Consider the following 17539-nt stretch of genomic DNA (forward strand, 5'->3'; position numbering starts at 1 on the left):
GTACAAAGAGAGGAATTTTACAGCTGGGCCTCCAGGGGTGACATCACATATCAGTAGGTCCATGATGTCCACCTGAGCCACAAAACCAGCAGGTTTTATTAAGGACTTTAAAAGGGGAGGGGTTGTACAAACAGAGAGTAGGTCACAAAGATCACATGCTTTAAAGGGCAATAAAGATCCCAAGGCAAAGGCCAAAGCAAAGATCACAAGGCAAAGGGTAAAATTAGAATTACTGATGAGGGTCTATGTTCAGTCATGTACATATTGTTTTCATAAACATCTTCAACAACAGAAAACGGTTTGAGAGCAGAGAGCTGATCTGACCTCAAATTTACCAGGGCAGGATCTTCACCCCACCCTTATAAGCCTGAGGGTACTGCAGGAGACCAGGGCATATTTCAGTCCTTATCTCAACCGCATAAGACAGACACTCCCAGAGCAACCGTTTATAGACCTCCCCTCAGGAATGTATTCCTTCCCCAGGGTATCAATTATTAATATTCCTTACTGGGAAAAGAATTCAGCAATATCTCTCCTACTTGCATGTCCGTTTATAGACTCTCTGCAAGAAGAAAAATATGGCTCTATTCTGCTCAATCCCACAGGCAGGCAGACCTTTGGTTGTCTTCCTTTGTTCCCCAAAATCACTGTTATTCTGTTCGTTTTCAAGGTGCACTGATTTCATATTGTTCAAACACCTATGTTATACAATCAGATTTCATATTGTTCAAACACACATGTTCTACAATGAATTTGTACAATAGTGGTCCTGAGGTGACGTACATTCTCAGCTTATGAAGATAACAGGATTAAGAGATTAAAGTAAAGACAGGCATAAGAAATTATAAGAGTATTATTTGGGAACTGATAAATGTCCATGAAATCTTCACAATTTATGTTCAGAGACTGCAGTAAAGACAGGCATAAGAAAGTATAAAAGTATTAATTTTGGGAACTGATAAATGTCCATATTAAAATGAAATCTTCACAATTTATGTTCCTCTGCCACGGCTCCAGCCAGTGCCTCTGTTCAGAGTCCCTGACTTCCCACAACACTCCAACAGCTTCACCATTTCCAAATGTTACAGGTAGTTAGATAGGCATGAGCAGGACAGAAGAGGACTCTCCCCCCACCCACTAGGAATGTCTGGTGACAGTTTGACAATTATCACACTGCTTCTCCAAAAATGATAATTCAGCGGCCTATGCCAGGGCACCAGGAAGGGACAATCTCTTTTTTTTTTGCGACAGAGTCTCACTCTGTTGCCCAGGCTGGAGTGCAGTGGCACAATCTTGGCTCACTGCAAGCTCTGCCTCCTGGGTTCATGCCATTCTCCTGCCTCAGCCTCCTAAGTAGCTGGGACTATGGGAACCCACCACCATGCCTGGATAATTTTTTGTATTTTTAGTAGAGATGGGGTTTCACTGTGTTAGCCAGGATGGTCTCGATCTCCTGACCTCGTGACCCACCCACCTCATCCTCTCACAGTGCTGGAATTACAGGCATGAGCCACCACACCCAGCCTGGAGGGACAATCTCTTGATGATACACAGCTATTAACATTAAAGTGTTCATTGAAACCAGATGCCAGGGAGAAGAAAATTCCTGGGCATATGCACTAAGAAACAAAATGGTGATGCATGACCTCTCAGGGACATTCCATCGGAAAAGGGAAAAAGGCCTCAAATGGGCTTGTGTACAACTTTCTAAGCACATTGAGAGTGCTCAATTCCCAAGGATAAGAAAGGCACTGCACATGCTTCTGTGTCTGGAATTGGTGAGTTCTTTGTCTCACTGACTTCAAGAATGAAGCTGCGGACCCTGACAGTGAGTGTTACAGTTCTTAAAGATAGTGTGTCCGGAGTTTGTTCCTTCAGATGCTCAGATGTGTCCAGAGTTTCTTTTTTTCTGGTGGGTTCGTGGTCTTGCTGACTTCAAGAGTGAAGCTGCAGACCTTCACGGTGAATGTTACAGCTCTTAAAGGCAGTGCATCTGGAGCTGTTCATCCCTTCTGGTGGGTTTGTGGTCTCACTGGCTTCAGGAGTGAAGCTGCAGACCTTCGCGGTGAGTGTTACAGCTCATAAAGGCGGTGCGGACCCAAAGAGTGAGCAGCAGCAAGATTTATTGCGAAGAGCGAAAGAACAAAGCTTCCACAGCATGGAAGGGGACCCCAGCGGGTTGCCACTGCAGGCTCCGGCAGCCTGCTTTTATTCCCTTATCTGACCCCACCCACATCCTGCTGATTGTTCCATTTTATAGAGAGCTGATTGGTCCATTTTACAGAGAGTTGATTGATCTGTTTTACAGAGAGCTGATTGGTCTGTTTTTACAGAAAGCTGATTGGTCTGTTTTGATAGGGTGCTGATTGGTGCATTTACAATCCCTGAGCTAGACACAGAGTGCTGATTGGTGCATTTACAATCCTTTAGCTAGACAAAAAAGTTCTCCAAGTCCCCACTAGATTAGCTAGATACAGAGTGCTGATTGGTGCACTTAACAATCCTCCACCTAGACATAAAAATTCTCCAAGTCCCCACCCGACTCAGGAGCCCAGCTGGCTTTGCCTAGTGGATCCTGTGCCAGGGCCATGGGCGGAGCTGCTCCTCAGTCCCACACTGCATGCCCACACTCCTCAACCCTTGGGCGGTTGATGGGACTGGGCGCTGTAGAGCAGGGGGCGGTGCCTGTCGGGGAAGCTTAGGCTGCATGGGTTTCCCCCCATTGGGGGACTAGGGCATGGCAGGCTGCAGGTCCAGAGCCCTGCCCTGTGGGAGAGGTGGCTGAGGCCCAGTGAGAATTTAAGCACGGCACAGGCAGTCCGGCAGTGCTGGGGGACCTGGCACACCCTCCACAGCTGCTAGCCCGGGTGCTAAGCCCCTCACTGCCCAGGGCTGGTGGCGCCAGCCAGCCACTCCGAGCACGGGGCCCACCGAGCCTGGGCCACCTGGAACTCATGCTGGCCCACGAGTGGCACACGCAGACCCAGTTCCCACCTGCACCTCTCCCTCCATACCTCCCTGCAAGCAGAGGGAGCCAGCTCCAGCCTTAGCCAGCCCAGAGAGGGGCTCCCACAGTGCAGCAGCAGGCTGAAGGGCTCCTCAAGCATGGCTGGAGAGGATGCTGAGGCTGAGGAGGTGCCAAGAGTGAGCGAGGGCTGCTGGCACATTGTCAGCTCTCAATCCCCCCTCTAAAGAGGACACCCCAACTGCTGTTAGGAATTTGGCCATTGACCCCTCTAATTACTTCCTGCTGGAAAGGGGCAAAGAAGGGGCCCTGCAGTTGTAGTGTCTTCCAGAGGGGGGCCCTCTAGGCCAGTGGAAGGGCCAGCAGGTTGGTCCAGGGGTCCTCGGTAGAAGTTGTTAGTTGAGCTCATTTGGGGTTCCAATTATAAGCCCATCTGTAGCTTGATGGCCTCGATTCTAGAGGAAACAAATTTAACAAGAAGGTTAAAGATACAGGGCCCAAAGGCAAGTAACAGCAAGATGTCTGCCACGGGACCCAGAAAGGGGAGAAGCCATGTTGCCCAACTCCAGAGGTTGGTATATGAGTTTGAAAGGCATTGTCTGATTTCAGAAGCCTTTTCCTGTAAATGCTGGGCAGCATCTCATACTATCCCTGACTGGTTAGTGTAAAAACAACACTCTTCTCCTAAGAAGGTGCAGAGTCCTCCTTTCTCAGCTATGAGGAGGTCTAGGCCTCGGCGGTTTTGGAGAGTCGCTGCTGCTAAAGAGTCTATTTAGGATTGTAGAGTAAGGATAGATTCTGTTATTTCTTGCAAACTATCTGAGAAATCCTTTGAGAGTCTCTGGTAGTAGGATAATGAAGTAGATAAACTGGCTATTCCGGTTCCTGTAGCAGTAGCCATTCTTAACCCTATAAGTAGGGGTATTACTTGTATGGCTCTGTGCTGACGGACTTGAGCTTTGAGGGCTAAATATAAGGTCTGATTTCCTGGGGCAATGTTAATGTTGGGACTTGGAAAGACTAAGGTGCAGGTGCCTGTCCAAGTTAGTGGGGAGGCAGATATAGGTCAGTGTTCCACATAAGAAGAATATACCTTGGCTGGGTAGACATTTAGAAATTTACCCCGGCTTTTAAAGGAATAGGGTACACTGTTTTTTCTTTACTACTTCCATCTCTCTTTCTTTCTCTTCAACTTCTCCTTTGTCTCTCTCTTTCTCTCTTTCTCTCTGACTCCCTTTTTGTCTCTTCCTCTCTTTCCTTCTTTGACTTTCTGTCTCTCTGTCTCTTCCTGTCTCCTTCTCTTTGTCTCTGTTTCTTCCTCTCTCACTCTGACTTCCTGTCTCTTTCTCTCTTTCCTTTCTGCTGCCTCTGCCAGCTGCTTATGCTGCTGTAGAATTCCACCTCCTTGGGTTTTTGTAGAATGCTGTGAAGAATTCCACCTCCTTGGGTTTTTGCACTGTGCAATAACTCCATAATTTCCTTGTGGCATTTAATGGGGGTTCCCCCAGAGGTTAGGAACTCCCTTTCTTTCCATGTTGCAGCATGAGCATGTAGGAGTAGATAAGCATACTTGCTATCTGTATACATATTTATTCTTTTTCCCTTTCCCAGTTCTAAGGCTTTGGTAAGTGCCACTAGTTCTGATAACCAGGCACTGGTCCCTGGGGAAAGAGGCTTACTTTCAAGTACAGTTACATCACTAACTATGGCATAACCTGCCCTTCATATCCCATTCTTCACAAATGAACTTCCATCGGTATATAGGTTAAGGTCAGGATTAGCTAAAGGGATTTCCAAGAGATCATCTCGGGTGGCATAAGTCTGGACTACAACCTGCTGGCAGTCACAAGGGAGTCTGAGGCAGGAGAATGGCGTGAATCCAGAAAGCAGAGCTTGCAGTGAGCCGAGATTGCACCACTGCACTCCATCCTGGGCGATGGAGCGACACTCTCTCTCAGAAAAACAACAACAAGAAAAAAGCCAAAAAGTGATGGATACAGAGGAATTGCTGACAATGTGTGGAAAATTCCAGAACGCCATGGCTGATGCCATCAAGCTGGGTTCTTTTCTTCCTCCTATCACTTTTGGCAATTCCTCATCTGAGGTTTCTAAAGCTGTAATTCTGGATGCGATGAGCTAAGAGTCATTGGTCTCCATTTCATTTTTGGTTTTTCTTTCCTAAAATTTAAAGCCCCTAATTTTTGTTTTTGCTTTTGTTCTTTATTAATTTTTATTTCAATAGCTTTTGGGGTACAAGTAATTTTTGTTGTTGTTATATGACTGAATTAAATAGTGGTGAATTCTGAGATTTTTGTGCCCCTGTCACCCAAGTAGTGTACATGGTACTTAATGAATGACTTTTTATCCCTAGCCCCTTCCCACTCTCCCCCTTCTGAGTTCTGAAAGTCCACTATATCACTCAGCATGCCTTTATGTCCTCATAGCTTAGCTCCCACATGTAAATGAGAACATATGATATTTGATTTTCCATTCCTGAGTTACTTCACTTAGAATAATGGTCTCTAGTTCCATCCAAGTTGCTGCAAAAGACATTATTTCATTCTTTTTATGGCTGAGTAGTATTACATGGTTTATATATACCACAATTTACTTCTCCACTCATTAACTAATGGGCACTTAGGTTGGTTCCACATCTTTGCAATTGTGAATGGTGCTGCTATAAACATATGTATGCAATGACTTTTTTATATAATGACTTATTTTCCTTTGAGTAGCTACCCAGTAGCAGGATTGCTGGATCGAATGGTAGATTTACTTTTTGCTCTTTAAGGAATCTCCATACTGTTTTCCAGAGAGGTTGTATTAATTTACATTCCCACCAGTGGCATATAAGCATTCCCTTTGCCACACATCAATGCCAAGATCTATTGTTTTTTGACTTTTTAATTATGGCCATTCTTGCAGGAGTAAGGTGGTATGGCTGTGATTTTCATTTGCATTTCCCTGATAATTAGTGATGTTGAGAATGTTTTCGTATGTTTGTTAGGCATTTGTATATCTTCTTTTGAGAAATGTCTATTCATGTCATTTGCCCACTTTTTGATGGGACTGTTTTTGTTTTTTTTTTCTCACTGATTCATTTGAATTCCTTGTAGATTTTGTATATTAGTCCATCGTTAGATGTGTAGTTCACAAATATTTTATCTCTTTCTGTGGGTTGTCTGTTTACTCTGCTGATTGTTTTTTTTGCTGCACAGAAGTGTTGGGGTGATCAGACCCAACACCAGGTTGTGGGAGTGATGAAGTCTGGTGGAGTGAAAGGATATGAGAAAAAGACGGTTTGAGAGAGAAAGTGGGACTAGGGGGCCAATGCAAGTGTGGAGGCTGTGAAGGCCCTGAGCTCTGGAAGCCCATGCTGTTTATTGGTGCTCAAACAGGTGGTGGGGATGTGGTGGTTGAAAGGAAACAGTGTATCAAGTGAATGAGAAACATATGGCAGCTTGAGATAATGGGAGTGCTAGAAGCAAGGAGCCAGCAAGTCTAGCAGACATGCAAGCCCTGCCTCAGCTTCTCTCCCAACACTCAGCTTTTCTCCCAACACAAAAGCTTTTTGGTTTACTTAGGTTCCATTTATTTATCTTTGGTTTTGTTGTATTTGCTTTTGGAGTCTTAGTCATAGATTCTTTGCATAGGCCGATGTCTATAAGAGTTTTTCCAATGCTGTCTTCTAGAATTTTCATAGTTGCAGGTCTTATATTTTAGTATTTGATCCACCTTGAGTTGATTTTTCTACAAGGTGAGAGATAGAGATCTAGTTTCATTCTTCTACACGTGGCTTTCCAGTTTTTTCAGCACAATTTATTAAATAGGTTGTCCCTTCTCCAATTTATGTTTTTGAAAAATTTCTCCTACTGCACACCATTTAAGTAGAACAATTTATGTTTTTGTATGCCTTTTGAAGATCTGTTGACTGTAAGTATTCAGCTTTATTTCTGGGTTCTCTATTCTGTTCCATTGGCCTTTGTGCCTACTTTTATACCAGTACCATACTGTTTTGGTAACTATAGCCTTGTAGCATACTTTGAAGTCTAATAATGTGATGCCCCCAGATTTGTTCTTTTTGCCTAGGATTGCTTTAAAGCCCCTAATTATCGAAATGACAAAACAGGTTATTCTTCAGAGTAACTTATGAAACATTTTGGAGAGTCTTTTGCCAGTTATGTTTGGAAAATTCCTATGTATATTAAAAGACTAAACATAAATTTCATTTTATGTTAACTCCATATATTTTGTTCATTAATCCATCTCCTTTGCTTGCTCTGTCCCTCACCAGTGTTGACTGACATGTCTACACCATACAGTCGGCCCCTCCCAGAGTAGGCCATTGCAGACCCTAGGACCTTACTCCTGTACAGGCTTCCCAGACCTTCTCCCACCCCCTCTTTGTCATCCCCTCTCCAGGACTCTGTGGACGCAGCTGTCCAGATCAGTACCCCTGCATCATGCTCTGAGCTCAGAGGAGCCTGTTGCATAGCAACAGAGCCTCAGTGCCAAATATAGCCCTTGAAACAAAGAATGGTTCCAGATAATGTTGGTGCTGTTAGGAAAGCAGATGAAGATAATCATGCCTTCAAAACATCCTCAAAAGCAGCCCACCTTTTCTCCCTGCCAAGGACACCTCCTTCCCCATGGACCCAGCCCACATTTCTAGCCCTGTGTGCCAAGCACTCTGTGCTCTGAGCAAACTGCACCATTGGCTGATCCCTCCACTTTCCAATCACCCCTGGGTCTCATTAACATGAATGGGATTATATTTGCACTTGGCTTATTTTCTGCACACACAAGATGGCAGTTTACCTTCAGGACCACTCTTTAAGGGAGCAGTGTCTATCCCCTTTTTTGAGATGAGGAAACCCTGTCTTCAAGATGGCAAGAAACAAGTCTGCCTTTCCTTTGAAAAGGCAGCTTGCAGTAATTCATGAGGAGAGTGCAGAGTTGGGAATCAGCAGCCTATGTTCTAGCTCCAGCTCATGAAAGCATGTAAAAGTGCTCTAACATCTCAGGTTAGCATCTCACTTAGCCACAGTTGATGATCCAGGTCCTCATGTGCCACTGTATGGTTCCTGCTTTAAGAGGCACCTGCTGCCCTCCTAGCTGTCTCTACTGCCCTCCTCTCAGCCAGAGGAGGCTGTTCTGTTTCCCATCAGTGGGGTCTTGAAAGTTGCTCTGACCACCTGTGTCCTCCAAAGGATTCAATCCTCTCCCACAACTCCCATCCTCATGCCACCACTCGGCCTTCTGAGAACAACACTAATGCTGTCCTTACTCACAGTGTCAGAAACCAGTTTCCAAAGCACACAAACAGGGTCATAGCCTGACAGGAAATTCAGACGCCTCTGAGAAGGAGAAATATAAGATTATTTTTAGACATCACATGTGGCTGGGCATGGTGGCTTACGCCTGTAATCCCAGCACTTCGGGAGGCAGAGACAAGATGATTGGTTGAGCCCAGGAATTCAAGACCAGCCTGGGCAACACAGTGAGACCTCATCTCTTTTTTGAAAAAATAATTTCTCTAAAAAGAATTTAAGGCCGGGCATCAGTGGCTCAGGCCTGTAATCCCAACACTTCGGGAGGCCGAGGTGGGCGGATCATGAGGTCAGGAGATCGAGACCATCCCAGCTAATACGGTGAAACCCTGTCTCTAATAAAAATACAAAAAATTAGCCGGGCATGGTGGCGGGTGCCTGTAGTCCCAGCTACTCGGAAGGCTGAGGCAGCAGAATGGCGTGAACCTGGGAGGCAGAGCTTGCAGTGAGCCGAGATTGCGCCTGGGCAACAGAGCGAGACTGTCTCAAAAAAGAAAAAAAAGAATTTAAAAATAGACAACACGTGCATGCCAGACTAAACCTGACTTAGGGCCATGGTTTTCACTCCTTTCTTACATCAGGATCCCTTCCTCTCAAGGCTTCCCTAACAGCTGACACCTCCCTAGCATTCCTCCCCATTCCTACTTCCCAGAAATCACACACCAACACCATTCCAACACCATCAGAGCCAGAAACAGAGCACAAATCTTAGTCCACAGAAAATAATTCAGGGAGTGAGGGAAGTAGAGGCACCCCTAGGAGCCTACACTGGGGCTTCCATCTCCAGCTGATGGCATCTTGTGAAGAATAGAGCATCATCAGTCCCTTACCATCTCATCACTTCATTCATGGCCTTTGGGGTCAGGGACAAAAATCAACATCTGGCTGGGCGCAGTGGCTCACGCCTGTAATCCCAACATTTTGGGAGGCTGAGGCAGGTGGATCACCTGAGTTCAGGAGTTCAAGACCAGCCTGGCCAACATGGTGAAACCCCATCGCTACTAAAAATAAAAAAATTAGCTGGGCGTGGTGACAGGCACCTGTAATCCCTGCTACTCAGGAGGCTGAGGCAGGAGAATCGCTTGAACCCAAGAGGTGGAGGTTGCAGTAAGCCGAGATCACACCACTGCACTCCAGACTGGGCGAAAAAGTGAGACTCCATCTCAAAAAAAAAAAAAAAAATCAACATCCTATTTCCAGATAATAAGCTATTTTGTGTCCTCTCATTTTACCTTCAGGCTTAACATCATGGAAGCATGCCATGTTTTCACGTTGAGCTCTTGTAACAGGAGACACCACAGAGGAAAAAGAGCTGTGAATCTCTAAGTTAACGATCATCTGAGAGAGCTCTTCCAATGGGCAGGTGTAAGGAAATGAGCGTTCTAAGTGTCAGTAAAGGCAAAAGCTGGTCATACCTGGCACTGGTGGAATGAAGGGGAAATAAGCTTTCACATAACACTTCAGGTGTCAAATGGAACATTACTTTCTGAGGCCCATATTACTATGGCTTAATCACTTGAAGGCACTTTAATATATAAGTCCTATTTCCAACAACAAGAGAGTTTCTGCTAAAAGTTTTTAAAAGGCTCTCCAAGCTAATTCTGATGTGCATGCAAGTGAAGGGGTCCTACCTGAGGGGTCTGGGTAGAAGCCATATTAGTTCCCTGATCCAGAGAGGAAAGGCAACTAACAATATTGATGGAGCACATTGTTTAGAAGGTCCAGCTCCATGTTCTTGACTTTAGTGACTGAATTTAATCCTCATGACAACCCTACTAGTGAGGTACAATTATGCTCTCTTCATGGATGTATATGACTACAACGCACTTGCTGCTAAGTACAGAGCTGGATGGCAGAGTTTGCTCACCACACAAACTCAAGCAGTTTGGGCAATGGTACAAAAAATGGTCAGGGTTCATAATATCTAAAAATCCGCAAAGTTACCTTATAGGACAAATCTCAGGAACACTATTTTCAGGGGAAAGAAGGTGTAAAGGGGCACTTATTCTAAGATAGCACAAATATTTACAGCCAAGAATGTGCAATTATACATTTTGCATCATTCTCTCACAACAAGTCTGTGAGGAAGGCATCATTATTTCCAGTTTACAGATGACCAATTGAGACTCACTGATAGAAAATTAATTTTGCAGAGGCCTCTAATAATGATGAGGAATGGGGATGTAACTCTTACTCTCCTCAAAGGACAACACATGGTCTCCTTTTATAAAGAATGACCTTCTAGGACTTAAACACCTGTAGTTTTTTATGTTGCTAGGATTGTGCCCTTATGTGTACTCACTCAACAACGTCTCTCTCTTTGAAGAAGCTGATGGTGCAGATGAAATCCCAGCACAAGGTCCTGTAGGCAGTAATGTGTCTGGTATGAGCGTCAAGGGCTTGTGACTCCTGCCTCTTCTTAATCTGCACTCTCTCTTCATTTGAGACTCAATGGGAAACTGCTTTTCCAATATCTATCTAGAAGACCAAAGAATGGGGAAGAAAATGACAAATCTTCTCACCTCACCCCAATGCCTTAACAAACCATCCTGCAACACAGAAATGGCCCCAAAGCTTCATGTATAATGTAAGTGTGAGCACATACTCCATCTTCCTGCTCCACTTTCAGATGGTTTCTGTGGCAGTTATGCTGCTTGGTTTAGATAACAGTCATCACTTCTCTGGCAGGGAGAAGAAAGGTGGGCCTGGATGACCATTTGTTGAAATCCTACTAGGTGCCATATACTCTGTGTGGTATTTCTCATTTATCCCCACAGAACAGTTTTTCTAAGAAAGGCATCATGAGTTCCCTTTCACAGATAAGCAAGGGCAGGCCGACAGAGGCTGAAAAGGATTCCAGTGTCACACATCAAATAAGGGGCAGGAATGTGGTTCCAGCTTTAGCTTTCATAACATTATTTTGTGTTCCCAAGAGGGGTGATATTACCAGTAAGGGGCTAAAAATAGATTTTTGAGGATAGAGGGATGATAGACTTTGGAATGATTTTTGGTACTACAAAGGTCCATAGTACATAACGAGTTAACATTTCGTCTGTGGTAATAAAATTTCATTATCTGGGCAGAAAGTAGTTGATAGGGAAAATATGTCTAAAAACCACCCTAAGGGAGGTGATACTGAAAGAAGATTGAGAAATGTTTTATATACCCAGTGACCTCTCCTACCAAGACTTAGGGACTAGTCATTTTATATTCCCGCATAGATGCTCACCAAATAATCCTGTTGTTGATGATGATAATAGCGGGAGAAGTGAAATCATCCCCCTAGGACCAGGAGACCTTGGTTTAAGCACTATGTGAATTGACTGTTTTGTTGTTGTTGTTGTTGTTGTTTTGAGACGGAGTCTCACTCTGTCACCTAGGCTGGAGTTTAGTGGTGTGATTTTGGCTCACTGCAACCTCTGCCTCCCAGGTTCAAGAGATCCTCCTGCCTCAGCCTCCCAAGTAGCAGGGATTACAGGTACCTGCCACCACACCCGGCTAATTTTTGTATTTTTAGTAGAGACAGGGTTTCGCTATGTTGGCTAAGCTGGTCTCGAACTCCTGACCTCAAGTGATCCGCCCACCTCGGCCTCCCAAAGTGCTGGGATTACAGGAGGGAGCCACTGTGCCTGTCCCATAATTTATTTCAGAGTATAGAAATTAGGAGAGGTTAAATAAATCAGGGAAACAACTTTGAATGGCTGATTAAATTCCGGGCTGACCCGGAATTTCTCTCAAGCTTTTACTACTGCACCCTGAAGCTGGGAGGTGACAACGTGCTAGCAACCCTTGCTCTCAGCACCTCCTTGGCCTCGGGGTCCACTCTGGCTGCACTTGAGGAGCCCTTCAGCCCACCACTGCACTGTGGGAGCCCCTCTCTGGGTTGGCTGAGGCCGGAGCCGGCTCCTCTGCTTGTGAGGAAGTGTGGAGGGAGAGGCGCTGCAGGTGGAAACTGGGGCTGTGCGCGGTGCTCCCGGGCCAGCACAAGTTCCTGGTGGGCGCGGGCTCTGCAGGCTCCACACTGGGAGCGGCTGGCCTGCGCCATCGCCCTGGGCAGTGAGGGGTTTGGCACCTGGGCCAGCAGCTGTGGAGGGTGCGCCGGGTCCCCCAGTACTGCCAGCTCACCTGTGCCCTGCTCAAATTACCCCTAGGCCTCAGCTGCCTCCCAGGGGCAGGGTTCCAGACTTGCAGCTCGCCATGCTCTCCCCGGCCCTTCCCCACAGTGGGCTGCAGCTCACCAGAGCCTCCCCGACGGGTGCCACCCCCTGCTCCCTGGCCCCAGATACCTTCCACCGCCCAAGGGCTGAGGAGTGCCGGAACACAGCGGGGAATGAGAGGCAGCTCCATCCGAAGCCCCATGCGGCAACCACTAGGCAAAACCAGCTGGGCTCCTGAGTAGGGTGGGGACTTGGAGAACTTTTATGTCTAGATAGAGGATTGTAAACACACCAATCAGCACTCCATGTCTAGCTCAAGGTTTGTAAATGCACCAATCAGTGCTCTGTATCTAGCTAATCTAGTGGAGACCTGGAGAACTTTTCTGTCTAGCACTCTGTGTCTAGCTAAAGGTTTGTAAACACACCAATCAGCACCCTATCAAAACGGACCAATCAGCTCTCTGTAAAACAGACCAATCAGCTGTCTGTAAAATGGAACAATCAGCAGGATGTGGATGGGGCCAGATAAGGGAATAAAAGCAGGGTGCCTGAGCCAGCAGTGGAAACCTGCTGGGGTCCCATTCCAGACTGTGGAAGCTTTGTTCTTTCACTCTTTACAATAAATCTTGCTGCTTTTCACTCTGTGTCCATGCCATCTTTATGAGCTATAACACTAACGGCAAAGGTCTGCAGTTTCACTCTTGAAGCCAGCCAGACCACGAACCCACCCGGTAGAACAAACAACCACCTTTAAGAGCTGTAACACTCCCCGCGAAGTTCTGCAGCTTCACTCCTGAAGTCAGCGAGACCATGAGCCCACCAGAAGGAAAGAAACTGCAGACACATCTGAATATCTGAAGGAACAAACTCCAGACACACTATCTTTAAGAACCGTAACACTCACCGTGAGGGTCCGCGGCTTCATTCTTGAAGTCAGCAAGACCAAGAACCCACCAATTCCGGACACAAAGCCACCAGGGCCCTGGTTGCCCTAATCTTTTTTGGCACTGGTATTTGAGGCTTCCCAAGCCATTGCTTTTTTTTTGTTTTTAATAGTGAGCTGTAGTAGTTTTAAATTATAATGTTGAAAATTTAAAAACATTATGAGTGGCATATTTGCTATTCTCGTTGCTCCCATTGGAGACTCTGGGGACCATAGGGAAACAGTGGTTGTCAGGATAGGGTTCAACAGGTTTCCACAGGCTGGAAAATGTTGGAAACACACAGCCCTGTGTGTACTACAATTCCAGTAGACCAACCTTCTACAGTTCTGAAATATAGCGGGTCCTGAAATGTTGTCATTTTGTTCCCAATGTTTTATTTTAACACTGAACGGGAAAAACTGGATTTCTGGCCGGGGCTGATATCTGTGTGAAGTTTGCACATTCTCCCCATGTTTGCCTAGGTTTTCTCTGGGTAGTCCAGTTTCCTCTCACATCACAAAGATCTGCAGGTTAGGTGAACTGGCGTGTCTAAATGGTCCCAGTGTGAGTGAACGTGGGTGTGTGTATGTGCACCCTGTGATGCAATGATATCATGTCCAGAGCTGGTTCCTGCCTTGTACCCTGAGCTTTGAAGATAGGCTTTAGCAACCGGTGACCCTGAACTGGAATAATTGGGTAGATAATTATCTTGTTCTTATTAATCTTTCTTAAATGCAGATGTATTAGTTCTCACACTGCTATAAAGAAATACTTGAGACTGGGTGATTTACAAAGAAAAGAGGTTTCAGTGGCTCACAGTTCTGCAGGCTATACAGGAAGCAAGATGGCATCTGCTTCTGGGGAGGCTTTAGGAAGCTTTTACTCGCGGTGGAAGGTAAAGCAGGAGCAGGCGTCTTACGTTGCAGGAGCAGGACCAATGGGAATGGAGGAGGTACTGCACACTTAAATGACCAGATCTTAAGAGAACTCACTCACTACCACTAGAATAGCACCAAGGGGGAAATTTGCCCCCATGATCCAATAACTTCCCAATAGGTCCCACCTCCAACATTGAGGATTACAGTTGGACACGCGATTTGGGCAAGGACATGGATCCAAACCATATCAGTAGGTATAGCTCACATTTATTTCAGTGTTTAATATTAGAAGTGTTTTGAACTTTACTTAAACATTTGGTGATGCTTTTATAAACAGATTGTTATAAAAGCAAAAACTTAACTTTTGTTTATATCAATTAACTTGTGGTAAAAGGAGTTTCATTATACATCATTTCACTTGAAGTTGCCATTTCCAAGAACCTATGGACAAAAAGTGAGGATTTACTGTAGTCTCAATTTTCATTCCTATCGTAAACCATTGTCAGAGAGCATTGGAGTATTACAAGAGCCTCTAGGGTTTGAGTCATGGAAATAGAACCATTGTCCGCCGATGAGAAGAAAGATAGATGAGGGCTATGGAGAACGTGAGACTGCTTGTGGGTGGGTAATATCTTATGGACTGTGGGAATCATTGAGTAGTAGTGGATCACCCTCTTTGCCTATGATCAAAATCCTTGGTAGAACCGTAGAGTTGTGACAACAGAGAATATGAGTATGTGAAGCTGTTTCCCTCTTCCCTGTCCCTGATTCCTTTTCCCCTTACATCTTTTTCTTCCTCCAAACTCATCCCATGCCAGAGAACTGAAGTGAGCAATCTGTAAGGACAGCCATTCTATGTCTAAGTCTATGTGCACATGGTTAACCACTTCCTTAGGAAACACTACTAGAGGAATGATTGCAGGCTTAAAGGGTGTGCCTTCTTTCAAATATCTTTTCATGTTTATTGACAATATAATAATACCCAGAAAGTTTTGACAATTGCTATTCTCTGATTGGGATGATTGTTTCCAGTGTTGAGCCACGGAAAAGCATGGCCCTCCTGAGATTGGCACACAAAGTGAGTGAACTGACTCTGGTGCAGAAGTGAGGAGTAGACAGGAACTTTACTCAGTATGAGGGTAACAGCACGGAAGGAAGAGCATAGGACTGGGAGTCAACAGGCCTGGGTTATAGTTCAAATTTTACCAACTGTATGTGAAAACATATCAAGGGTTTTTCTCTGAAGACACCAGCCATTCCTGTGTGGCAGTCCCAGACCAGCATCATATTAGCCAGCCTTGATCCAAATTTCCATCAAACCAATATAGGGCCCCTGCCATGTAAGAGACAGTGAGGGTCCTTACCTCCTGTGTCATTTATACTTGGCCTCCTGAGGGTAGAGAGCTACTCTTACTGAGCAGTGGTTTTTACTTCCCTCTGAAGAAGGTACTCTTCAGAGCTTCAGTTGGCTCCTGGGGGAAATCTCTGAATAATCTCAGAAAAGTCTACAGCCATACCACCCTGAATGCACCCAATTTTGTATGAACAATCTCACAAAAAAAGAAAAGACCCCATGGTCTAGCAAGAGATGAGTAGACTGATGCAGAAAACTGTTAAGCATTTCCAAGTGTGCTGCCTTGAATCTTCCCTTGAAATTGTTTGATGTGTATCAGATTGGCCTACAGAGCTCCATTATTACTTGCAAGATCTTGTGGGCACTTACATGTAGCTTTCATAGCACAAGACCACTGGAAGTGAAGCATGGTAGAGACTCAGTAGACACTTACTGGTTGATGAGTAGATAACAGATTGGGAAGATGATTAAACCATTAGTCAGAAACAGGAGCACAACACCAATTTCCCTCCCAACTGTCTTGCAGGTTCCACAGAGGAAAAAGCACAGTCTATGAGGGCACTCAGGCCTGGGGTTCATTTTGTGTCCTGCCACCTAATGCCACTGGATTTTTAATCATACTTAAAAAGTTTTCCCTACTTCCAGATTATAGAGGGATTCACTGTTTTTCTTCTAATACTTAGATGGCTTCATTTTTACATTTAAATCTGAACAATCTAGAATTTATCTTGATTTAAGACGGAGGAATGAGTTCATTTTTACTTTTCTGTTTTGGCAGAGCGAGACAGTCTTGCTCTGTCATCCAGGCTGGAGTGCAGTGGTGCGATCATGGCTTACTGCAGCCTCGAAATCCTCGGCGCAAGCAATCTTTCCCCTCAGACTCTTGAGCAGTTGAGACTACAGGTACACACCACCAGAGCCAACTAATTTTTAAATTTTGTTATAGAGATGGGATTCTCACTATGTTAACCAGGCTGGTTTTGAACTCCTGGCCTCAAGCAATCCTCCCACCTTGGCCTCTCAAAGTGCTGGGATTACAGGCATAAGCCACTATGCCCAGCCCATTTTTAGCTTTTTAAACACATGGTTATCTATTTATCACAATATTACCATTTAAATAATCAATTATATCTCTAATGATTTGAAATACTGCCTTAATCACATATTAAATTTCCAAATATGATTAGATCTATGTCAGTATTTTCTCTTTTGTTTCATTAGGTTTTTTGTCCATTCATGAGTCAGTACCACACTCATATTGTATATACTTTATTTTATGTCTTAGTATCCGGTAGGACCAGCTGTAACCCCCCTCCTTCACTCTTCTTTTTCAGGGTTTATCTGACTGGTCTTGCTTTTATTTTTTTATTTTTTTTAAATTTGTATTATTATTATTATTTTTTGACAGAGTCTTGCTCTGTCGCCCAGGCTGGAGTGCAGTGCGGCACTCTCGGCTCACTGCAAGCTCCGCCTCCTGGGTTCACGCCATTCTCCTGCTTCACCCTCCCAAGCAGCTGGGACTACAGGCGCCCACCAACACGCCTGGCTAATTTTTGTATTTTTAGTAGAGACGAGGTTTCGCCATGTTAGCCAGTATGGTCTCGATCTCCTGACCTCGTGATCTGCCCGCCTCGGCCTCCCAAAGTGCTGGGATTACAGTCGTGAGCCACCGTGCCCGGCCTAGTCTTGCTGTTTAGTCTGCCAAATAACTTTGATAATCAACGTGTCTAAGTCCACAAAAAGGGCTAATGGTATTTTTATTGGAATCACGTTTAATTAATAAATTAATATAGGGAAATTAGCATTTCAATTGTATTGAGTCTCCTTACTCAAGAATATCATGTGTCCTACTTGTTTGAGTCTAAGTTTCTGTTTTAAGTATTGGACATTACTTCTTAAGTTTATGCTAATAATTTTCTTCTCTTTCATTAT

General features: G+C 44.8%; 2 protein-coding genes across 4 annotated transcripts in view; both read right to left on the reverse strand.

The window, feature by feature from the left end:
* NXF3 (nuclear RNA export factor 3) overlaps positions 1-12693 on the reverse strand; it is a 47387-nt gene extending 34694 nt beyond the window's left edge. For 2 of the 3 annotated variants that reach the window (XM_077989242.1, XM_077989241.1), the window contains exons 1-2: positions 12582-12693; positions 10598-10773 (exon numbers count right to left, since the gene is read on the reverse strand). In XM_077989242.1, coding sequence (XP_077845368.1) covers positions 10598-10736 — 139 coding nt within the window. In that variant the 5' untranslated portion in view covers positions 10737-10773; positions 12582-12693. Of the gene's footprint in view, positions 1-10597; positions 10774-11524; positions 11578-12581 lie in introns of all 3 variants that reach the window. The other variant, XM_077989243.1, reaches the window with a different exon arrangement.
* BEX1 (brain expressed X-linked 1) overlaps positions 1-17539 on the reverse strand; it is a 200294-nt gene that overhangs the window by 48817 nt on the left and 133938 nt on the right. The window lies entirely within an intron of this gene.

Source organism: Macaca mulatta, chromosome X (genome assembly GCF_049350105.2).
Source record: "Macaca mulatta isolate MMU2019108-1 chromosome X, T2T-MMU8v2.0, whole genome shotgun sequence".
Classification (NCBI taxonomy): domain Eukaryota; kingdom Metazoa; phylum Chordata; class Mammalia; order Primates; family Cercopithecidae; genus Macaca; species Macaca mulatta.